Raw genomic sequence first — 8605 nt, 5'->3', positions numbered from 1 at the left:
CCACCTGTGCACTCGACTCTCAGGACTGTGTGGAACATCCAGAGATGCTGGTGAGGAGGGGACTTGGGCCCTCCTGGGCTGGCACAGCCAGGTGCCGCTTTCACCCTCCGCCGCCCAGGCCCAGGCCGCAGGAGCCAGGGAGGTGAGGCGCTGTGGAAGGGGGCCCCTCCCCCATGCCGAGTTGAGAAGCGGGTGGAGAAATGCTGAGCCAATACACCAGGGAGGTTCCCATTGTATACCCCTCTAGCTCTTGATGACCTTGGGACATTTTAAAACCTCACCTTGCTCCAGCTAGGGACAAGCCATCTCCCCAGTTGGTCATCTGGCATAGCACCATACACAGCCTGCAGATGTACCCTGTACTGAGAATTCTGTCCCCAGCTATGACCACCCCAATACCAATGAGCAAGCCGAGACATGCAGGTGAACCCAGATGACTCCTGGATGAGCCAGTCACTGTGTAGGCAGGGGGCAGTCAGCTATTCCAGCTGTTGGCTCTGCCCACCCCTAGCTCAGTGGGACTGAAGCAGAACGCAGCACACAGCCACAGCAGCACAAGGTCAAGAGGAAGCATCCAGAGGAAGACACCTGCTAGGCTTCCAGGTAGGGCCCCAGCTTTAACAAAACCCATTGCGATTTCCCAGGTCACCTGGCTTCAGGGTAGGCCAGAGGGGCCAGATCAGAGGCGTTCACCAGCCAGCCACTCACCAGGAGCAAGAGCACAGCAGGGCCTTTAACAGCCCCGGGCCAAGCATCCCAGTGGGGAGTGGAGACTCTGCCAATCCAAGCCCCAAAAGGAAGACCCCAGCCCAGAACGGACACGGGCACTTCAAGGGCATGGGCTACTACTAGGTTTTCAGCTGGCTGAGCCTGGGCAGGCTGCTGCGGGCCCACATGGCTCACCTGGATGATGAAGCTAGGTGGACACACGAAAACTAAAGCCTTTCTCAAAGTCGGCACTCCAGGCGCTGCGTAGGACTTCTGCATGGCATGGCCCCCTCCCAGACCTTCGCTACAAATTACACAAGAACCTAAACAAGCCTTTACTGGAAACCAGCCGTGCATGGATTATACAAGCTCAATTCGCTTTTCTGCACACGCAACAGACCCAGGGTTTGTTGTGCCACGCCAATCAGCCCCGCCAAAGGCACCAGGGAACATTCAGTCCTGCTTGTCTTCCCCTCTCTACAGCTCTGGCATCAGCCAAGCTGTGCAAACAGAACTGACTTCTACCGCACAGACCCAGCTGCCTGGCCCAAGGTGACAAACATTTACACAAAGCCTCAGGCTGGCTTTCAACAACTCAGGGGCAAACCCAGGCTTAGCTTTTTACCTCCCTACAGGTAGCTGGGAGGTCAAAGAGCAGACCAAGTGCAGCTAAGGAGAGGAGGGAGAGGGAGAGGAGAGCAGCACAAGGCCCCTCACGCTACCGCCTGCCTCCCTCCCATCCCAGCTGCTTCCCTGAACAAAGTCAGAGGCAGATGTCATTGGAAAACAGCTTTTATTGAGATCCCCCCAGCTATATAATCTGTTCCTGACATTAAGCTCCTTCTTCCTTGGCAATTCGGTCCTTCTTAAGTGGTCCCTGTGGGGAGAGACGCAGTGGGTTAGGTCAGAAGTAGATGAAGAAGGCAGGACAATGGCACGGATACCGACACTCTAGACAGGACCAAGATTCTGGGTCAATAAGGCAGAGTTCTTTCTTAGGACCCAGGGGGCAGCTAAGGGGCAGCTTAGCTGCTTCCTTCTGCACCAACACCACACAGGGGGGCAGAGCACCCAAAGCAGGCTGGTGGGAGCCACCCCAACCCCAGTGCGAGGGAGCAAGCAAGGTGCTCACCATGAACGCCTTCTTCTCCTCCATGGTCTGGAAGCGGCCATGGCCAAACTTGGAGGTGGTGTCGATGAACTTGAGGTCAATTTTCTCCAGAGCCCGCCGTTTGGTCTGCACCAACAGGGACTGTGGGCCAAGAGGGGCAGTTAGTTATGAGCGTCCAGGAAGTCACAGGATCAACTGAATCTCCTGAAGCCGAGAGCCCTCCGCCCCCAACGACCGCCATCTCCTGGCCCAACTCTGCCCCACCAGGCGGATGAGGACGCATGTGAACAAAGCAAACAGCCCCGTAAGACCAGGCTGGGAATTTCCTTGTCCCGGAACTTCAAAGCTTGCGTTAAAGCAGTACTCGAACCCCGCTTCCTCTGAACTTTCCTACCGCAGAGCGTCCGGGGCCTTGTGATCCTCCCAGCCACAGGATCCCAGAGGGCCACCCTCAACCAACCAGGAAGGGCACCGCCTCACCTTGCGGAGGGTGAGCACTCGCTTCTTGGTTCCCACCACACAACCTTTCAGCATCACAAAGTCATTGGTCACTTCACCGTAGTGGACAAAACCACCCTGAAATAAAACAAGGCCACAGCGTCAGCACAGACCAGGCAAGACAAACAGGGAATCGTTCTGTGGAAATGACTCCTCCAAGTTCAGGTCACCCCAGCCCCCCACACCAGCCAAGCCTGGCCACAGGGCTGTTCTCAGAAGGAAGGCAACAGGAATGGTTCCGCAGTCTGACTCGGGCGCTGTGCCCAGCGCGCATTCCAGGCCTCATCACTGAACAGCTGGGCTGAGACCACAGCAACTTGAGCTGCTACGAAGCTCACCTTTGTAGCCTTTGCCCTTGGTCACCCCGATGACGTCGATCATCTCGTCCTGCCCAAACACTTGGTTCACGGGGACCTGCTGCTCTAGCCTCTCCCGGGCCCAGTCCAGTTTTTCAGCCACGGTGCCTCCATTCACCTGGATCTCCATCAGGTGGGCCTTCTTCTGGCGCAGAGGAAGCAGGCGCATCTAGGAGGACAGACACAGCTTAGCTCCGAGCTTCAAGTGCTCCTCTGGTGGCAGAGGCACTGAGGCTGGGGCTTGCACTCTGATATCAAAGACGTGACAGGAAGGCTTTAACTCAAACAAGTTACCCTGAACCGCACACAACAAAAAAGTACCTTCGTTTCTGCCAGTGCCAACAACTCAACTTTGGATTCTGGTGCCAGAATCACAGTCAGGATGAGCCAGTGGGGCTCATCACCAAGACTAGCAACAAGCAGATCCCGGCACCCACCAGCCCAATGTTCTGTCTCTGCCCTGGCCATTTCCTGGGGCCGGTGGTGCCAGTTTTCCCCTAGCCACCCATGCTTGCTCTAGTAACAAGCCTGCTTTCAGGGAGAACACAGAAGCCGAGGGCACCGCTTGACGGATTAAATGAGGACTCGCACTTAGGCACAAAGCTTTCATTTTAAGGGTAGCCCAGCAATGTCCTCCAAGACTTTCAAGGACAGAAATGTACTGTTACCTGTGCTAATATACAGAGGTCCCTAGCCATATGGGGCCGTACTGAGCACATGAAACAGCCAGAGGCACCATCCTAACCAGGCCAACAAGGGGCTGAAACAGCTCACAGCAAGTCAGGTTTGAAGAAGAGCATCCAGCCAACATTTCATGACTACTTTCAGTGTGGCATTTCAGTGTTTATCAGAGCTGAGTCAACCAGTTGAATATTCCCCAAATGGGGTATGGTTTCCCTTGCTAAGAGCCAGGAAGGACACAGTGCCCTCTACTGGCAACCAAGAGGCTTACTCACAAATGTGGTGATACTGGACCCTTATATTCAAAACCTCACATGGTAGGTCACCTCCAAAGAAAGGAAGTGGCAGGCAGTTACCCACTCCCCTTGGCAGCATGGTGGTGCTTACCTGGGTGTGGGCAATGATGCGAATGACTTGGCAGTACTTCTTCATGCTGCTGAAGTCCTTCTCCAGCTGCTTCTTGCCATCCTCATCCTGCCATTTCTTACAGTACTTGGTGAAGGCCTTCTTCTTAGATTTATGCCTTCAGGAGCAGAGCAGAGTTGGGGAGGGCCCGGGTGCAGGCCTTCATCACCCCTCAGGAGGGGTGAGCGGAAGGCACAGTGGCACCACATGGGGATGGGGCTCATTGCCGGCTTCTAAGGAGCCTTTTCCACCGGCAAGCGGAGCCTAGATGGAGCTCATCGGGCAGAGCCGAGAGGAGCTGAGCAGAGGTCCACAAGGTTAATTTAAGTCACACATGTTCAAAACACACAAATTCTCACTCCAGGGGTGCTAAAAAGCAGCTTCCTCTACCTTGGGAAAGGCACCATTCTCACAGTGAAGAAGGTAATGGGAAATTCAGGCCAGGACCCGAGGCCCCTGCCATCCTTTCTGGGGTTGAATTACCCTGCTCAGCCTTTCCGGTTTCCAGTTGGACTTAGCAAACAAGGGAATTACTGGATCCGGAGCCAACATCCAGTGTGGACACAAAATTAAGGTGTCAGCTCCCAGCTCAGAAACCCAATGGCTGGTGGTAAAGGTCTGTCTCCCGATCGTTCTATGCTCATGAGGCAACTAACCCTGAGAATTGAGCAGCTCCTCCCCTGCTACATAACTGAGGCCCCACACAGGGTGCTCCCTGCTCTCCAGCCCCTAACCTAGGGACTGCGAGCCTGCTCCTCCCTTACCAGTTCTTGTAGAAGCGCCTTTTGCACTCGTCGCTGATATGCTCCGCAAAGATGGTCTTGAAAGTCCGGAGGCCTCGAGGAGTTTCCACATAGCCCACGATGCCTACGACCACCATGGGCGGTGTCTCCACGATGGTCACAGCCTCCACAACTTCCTTCTTATTCACCTCTGGGGGTGGAGAGGAAAGCAGGTAGTCAGACTTCAGTGAGCTGACAGGACCCCCTATTTAGGCCAGTCTGAGAGCAACCTGCTTCAGATGACAGGGAAATTTATGTGAGGCCCACACCAGCAGTCTGAAACCCCAGGGCTGTCCTTACTACATACTTCTCATTCTCCCTGCATCCACACCTGTTAACTTAAACCAAAAATACCATGACCCTTGCTCTGTATAGTCAGTGCTTGAGAGAAAGAGAAAAAATCAAGACCTAGTCAGCCAAACACCAGTCTGGCTTCAGTTCTCTTCCTTCTATCACAAATCTCTAGAGATAGACAAATTTGTTATTTATCTTGACAGTACAGAATCCAACGTATAACAGGGTGTAGTAATAAGCTCTGAACTCGGCGTGGAATAGAAAATGCCACCCAGTGTTACTATCTATCATGCCTCAGTGACAAGTGCTGTGTTCTACTTAGTGATTCTTCCAGTTTTAACTTCACCAAAACCCATGTATCATTCAAGCTTTTCAGTGACACTCACGGGAATGTGGCACTTTCTATCCCAGCCTCTAATCACCCAAGCTAGCGTACTTCTCCCATGCTGTGGCTCTTGGAAAATTTATTCACATCATGCCCCTGGACTTCAAAATACTCCTCTGCCTAAAGCCAGCAGTGCCAGACATCTGTAATCTGTCGATTAGTACTAAAGATTAACATTCCCAATCAGAAGGATTCTGATAACCTACATTTCCCCACCCTCGACTCCCATCCCCCCCCAACTTGGAGGATGCAGCCTGTACGTACTTGATCCTGGCCTATCGACTTCCCGCACGATGTGGGTCATGCCAGCCTTGTATCCCAGGAAGGCTGTGAGGTGGACAGGCTTGGACGGATCATCCTTGGGGAAGCTCTTCACCTTCCCACGATGCCTGCTGCTGCGCTTCCGAGGCAAGAAGCCCAAGGAACCGTGTCTGGGAGCTGAGAACTTCCTATGAGACTGGGAAAAAACGACAGTATTAGCACACAAAACCCTCCAGTTCAGTTCCCAGCTGCCAAGCTCGAAACAGTCTCAGCAGTGCTGAATCTTAACCAGACCTAAACCCAGCAAAGCTGGTAACAGGATTATATGCCAAGTTCACTTTTCCCAGGATCACACACGTCCTGAAGAGTGTATCAAAACTCAACAAAATTTGAGCTGAACCTTTATTCCAACTCATCTCAATTTTTAAAAAAATTAGCCATTTACACTTTTTCCCTTTAACATCAGAGAAAAACATACTAAGTAAAAGCGTTAAAAACCGCCCAACAATTGGCTTTATTAACAATCATCTAGAATCTGACCACCAACAGCACTTATGGATGGGACGAACGGCTGGGTAGTAAGCAATTGTACTACAGACAACTCCAGCTCCGGGACAAGAGCTAGACTGACACACGTAGGCCGCTAGAACTCGACAGAACCAAATCAGAACATGACAATCAGCACAGTGTCTCTGTCCGCCCGTCAGTAAGTTCATCACCTGTGGTTTCTGCGAATTCCAGAAGCCTTTCGAGTTGCACCAACCGTCCCAGACCCCAGAAGGGAGCCTCAACCCTCATCCGCAGTCTTCCCTCCCGCAAGCTTTTACAGCTCCCCGTTTGTAAAGAATAGCGCCTAGAGCGCCGCTCAAGGTCCTCCCGGCCCCGCATACTACTCACGGAATCTCATCTCGGTTAAGGCTAAAATAGGTGAGGTTGTGACCCAGAAAAAACCCGTCAATTTAGAAGTGTCGGGCCGACAGCCTGCTCCCACACCAAGGCCTCTCCGGCAGACATGCAGGCCCTGGACCAATCCTCCACACGCCCTTCTCCACGAGCCTCCCCAATTTCCAGAAAAGAGACCTGAGAGCGGCCCACACCGTGTCTCCTACGCTCCTAAAGCAGATCTTTGGCACTGGCGAAGCCGGGATGGCGGCGATGGGCCGCGGATTCAGCCACGCCAACGCCGGGGACGAGACGGAAGGCCCGTAACAATACGTACCATCCTGCCGCCAAATCACTCCGCTAGAGGCCGGCGGGCTCCCGGCGCACGCTATATAAGACCAAGTCTGGCTCCACCCTTTCCGGCGTGCGAGCGCGCGCCCGCGGCGGACGCCGGGTCGGGGGTCACGCCCCGGGCACGATTTCCACGCACGCTCTTTCACGCCTAGCGTTCGTTCCGAGCTGAACGTCAGCTTGTGAGACAAAAATTAGAGATTCTACGGCGCGTGGTTGGGTTCAAACTTAGCGAAAAGCCGCGGATGCGCTGGTTAAGCATTTGGAGTGCAACGAATCTACGGCGTTCGGCAGAAGCCAAATTTAATAATGATGAAGAAAAATGGCTGCGTCGCTTCTTGTTGTGTGACATGCTGTCACCTCTGGAATTTGAAAGACTGAAACCCCAGTTTCCTGGCTCTCGACCTGGTTTTTCCAACTTGCCTCTTGATTTCGTGCACCCCCTCCCTCAAGCCGTTTCTCGGCCATTGCTCTCGGTATCCAGCTGCAGTGGCCCGCGCTTGATTCAGAGTCTCTGAGTTGCCGAGGTGCTTCCCAAGTCTGCCAAACGGTCTCACGACACGGGGTCGTGAATTGTTTTTTTTTTTAATTTCAGGGCTGCAGACAAGGGATTATGACCTGTATTGTCCCCTTTTTACAGAGAACACTAAGCTTCTGGCTAAGATGTTATTTACTTAACAAAAGCCATATAATTAATGAAGGACAGAGCTCAAGTCTGTCTGACTCTAGGTTGAGTTTTCACGACACAGACTTGGGGTTCAGTAACCCCCTCGTTGGAAAAGGAGCTTTGGAGGCATGAGCAAAAAGAAATTCTTACTCAAATCCTGCTGTGTGCCAGGTGCTGCACCAGGCCGCAGGAATACAGAGGGGAACAAGATGGCCACTCTCACAGACCAAATAAGACTATTTAAGGCTGGGCATGGTGGCTCATGCCTGTAATCCTAGCACTCTGGGAGGCCGAGGCTGGAGGATTGTTTGTCCTCAGGCTTTCGAGACCAGCCTGAGCAAGGGCGAGACCCTGTCTCTACTAAAAATAGAAAGAAATTAGCCGAACAACTAAAAATATATAGAAAAAATTAACTGGGCATGGTGGCACATGCCTGTAGTGCCAGCTACTCGGGAGGCTGAGGCAGGAGGATTGCTTGAGCCCAGGAGTTTGAAGTTGATGTGAGGTAGGCTGATGCCACGACACTCACTCTAGCCTGGGCAAAAGAGTGAGACTCTGTCTCAAAAAAAAAAAAAAAAAAGAGCCAATGGTGGCTGCCCGGGGCGGGCAGTGTTGAAGGACTATAGAGAGTGACTGCTAATGGGTACCAGCTTTTTGGGGGGATGATGAAATGTTCTGAAATTGATTGTGGTAATGGTTGTACAATTCTGTGAAAATACTAAAACCCACTGAAGTGTATACTTCAAAATGGTGAGTTTTATGGTATGTGAATTGTATCTCAATTTTTTAAAAAGGAAACCATTGAATAGATTTAAGCTGGAGAATGACACGGCTTGTCTGCATTTCAGCAAGAACGTGCTTTGGCCGCAGAGTAGGAAACAGACTGGAGGCCGAGAAACCCTGATAGTCATGAGGCTGTGGCAAGAGGTTTGGTGCCAGGTGAGGGTGACCTACACATGTGAGGTGGCAGTGGACATGGAGAGAGAAGGTCCCACCCAAGAAGTATGTATTTATGTATTTATTGGGGGGCAGGCAGATGAGGGAGAAGGAGGGAAAGAAAAGGGGGTGAGAAGAGGTATGGAGAGAGGGCCAAGAGGTATTTAGATGGATGTTTTAAAGATATGTAGTCATAAGTGAGATGTGCAGAAATATGACTTTATCTCTCCATAATTGAACTTAACTTTGTTCTTGTGTTGATTTTTTAAATGCCCTCAAAATACTTTG

At 52.2% G+C, this 8605-nt stretch overlaps 1 protein-coding gene across 1 annotated transcript; it reads right to left on the bottom strand.

Annotated features, from left to right (window-relative positions):
• Nucleotides 1-1482: 1482 nt before the first annotated feature.
• On the bottom strand, nucleotides 1483-6770 carry RPL3 (ribosomal protein L3). The gene is made up of 7 exons (XM_012637997.1): nucleotides 6701-6770; nucleotides 5485-5677; nucleotides 4524-4692; nucleotides 3742-3877; nucleotides 2300-2842; nucleotides 1841-1960; nucleotides 1483-1585 (listed from the first exon to the last, which is right to left on the bottom strand). The coding sequence occupies exons 1-5, from the start codon at nucleotides 6701-6703 to the stop codon at nucleotides 2603-2605; spliced, it is 741 nt and encodes a 246-aa protein (XP_012493451.1). The 5' UTR covers nucleotides 6704-6770; the 3' UTR covers nucleotides 1483-1585; nucleotides 1841-1960; nucleotides 2300-2602.
• Nucleotides 6771-8605: the final 1835 nt, after the last annotated feature.

This window comes from Propithecus coquereli, unplaced genomic scaffold, assembly GCF_000956105.1.
Source record: "Propithecus coquereli isolate 6110/MARCELLA unplaced genomic scaffold, Pcoq_1.0 Scaffold126, whole genome shotgun sequence".
Classification (NCBI taxonomy): Eukaryota; Metazoa; Chordata; class Mammalia; order Primates; family Indriidae; genus Propithecus; species Propithecus coquereli.
Note: the sequence above shows the minus strand (reverse complement) of the source record. Positions and strands in the feature narration are given on the sequence as shown.